The 1476-nt window shown below is 43.2% G+C and overlaps 1 protein-coding gene across 1 annotated transcript; it reads right to left on the bottom strand.

Moving 5' to 3' along the window:
- Nucleotides 1–478: 478 nt before the first annotated feature.
- Nucleotides 479–989, bottom strand: LOC129601262 (acidic leucine-rich nuclear phosphoprotein 32 family member A-like). Its single transcript, XM_055500020.1, has 2 exons — nt 673–989; nt 479–617 (listed from the first exon to the last, which is right to left on the bottom strand). Exons 1-2 carry the CDS (start codon nt 962–964, stop codon nt 502–504), a joined length of 408 nt encoding a protein of 135 aa, XP_055355995.1. The 5' UTR covers nt 965–989; the 3' UTR covers nt 479–501.
- Nucleotides 990–1476: the final 487 nt, after the last annotated feature.

Here is a 1476-nt window from a genome sequence, read left to right as displayed (position 1 = left end):
AGCCACTTTTTGGCTGTGGACCGGGTGGTAAATGAAGACCCGGGGGGGGTATAATATACTGTATACGGGATGTACTGTATGTACTGTAAGATGTACTGTGTACTATATAAGATGTACTGTACAGTCACTGGGCAACATACATTGTTGACTGCAAGGACCGTTTGTTGTGGTTTTGCGATCGCAACGTAATACAAAAAAATGAAATAGAACCAGGGAAAAATGTTTGTTATATTCTCCAGCAATCGTAATCTATATGTTTGTATTACAAAATAGGAAACTATCATATTACTCTACGCTGTCACGTCGCAGCACAATAATCGAATATTTTGATATTTTTGCTTTCCAACGCAGACATAAGTCCCGGCAAGAGCGAAATGATAAAAAGAAAGAATAATAGCAAGGAACTAATATTATGAAAGTCCACCGCGAGGACCCAGAAAATAAAAAAATCATTGCAGAGAGAAAACCAAATGCCAAAACTCTGCTTACAGTTTCAAAACACTAATCGATCGTGATGACCTCTGGCACTGATTTTCCTGGTCCATCAAAGACAAAACCTTCATCATCTTCGGTATCGGTATCCTCTTCATTCTCGTTATCCGCATCCATAGCTTCGTCTACAATGATGGTATTAATTAATACGTTTGTACAAAGGTGGAGCTATTGACTTACCGCTGAGAAACCAGGAAATGTCGTCGTTATCTTCTTCATCGCTGTCGACATCATAAGCCGTGATGATGAACCGTTTGACCCGAGGGAAGGTATCCACCATCCAGCGATCGTGACCGCGGATTTCGCACAGCTCGTTGCCTTCGACACCGAGTGCGCGCAGCTTTGGAAGACGCGTCAACGGTTCCAGTTCATCGCGATGCCCGAGCTTGTTCCCGACGATGGATAACTTCTCCAAGTTGGGGAAGCACGCGGGTATGAGGCTCAGGTCCTCTAGGTGGTTGTCGCCCAACATGAGTACACGAAGATTAGGCAGGCGTGGCATCCCTCTAAGGACCAAAGGTTACAATCGATGAGGCTGAGCTTTTCCATTCCTTGGAACTTGGCAAACCCGGGAAGAACTGATGGTGGGACCTGTTTCCCGTCGAACACCATTTGCGGAGTTTGGGGACTCAACTTACTAAACAAATTGCGGTAAGCTACCTCCTTGTTGGCAACGGAAGCTGCAGACATTTTTCTTATCGACTTAAGAAAAGTAAATGATTTCAAGAAAAGAAAACTACGAGTAGGACAGTGCCAGTGCTGCCTTTATATACTAAACAGGGTAATCGTTTCAGATTACCTGTGGTGGGATGTGTAATCCTTTCTAATTACCTTAGACTCTATGGCAACTAGTACGGGTAATCGTTTTGGATTACCTTACGTACGAGTTGAGGTAATCGATATTGATTGCCTCTTCGGAGGTAATCGATTTTGATTACACCAAACTAATATATAAATGAGCAAAACGATTCAGGAAAGTGTCAT

Source organism: Paramacrobiotus metropolitanus, unplaced genomic scaffold, assembly GCF_019649055.1.
Source record: "Paramacrobiotus metropolitanus isolate TYO unplaced genomic scaffold, Prichtersi_v1.0 Parri_scaffold0000224, whole genome shotgun sequence".
NCBI lineage: Eukaryota > Metazoa > Tardigrada > Eutardigrada > Parachela > Macrobiotidae > Paramacrobiotus > Paramacrobiotus metropolitanus.
Note: the sequence above shows the minus strand (reverse complement) of the source record. Positions and strands in the feature narration are given on the sequence as shown.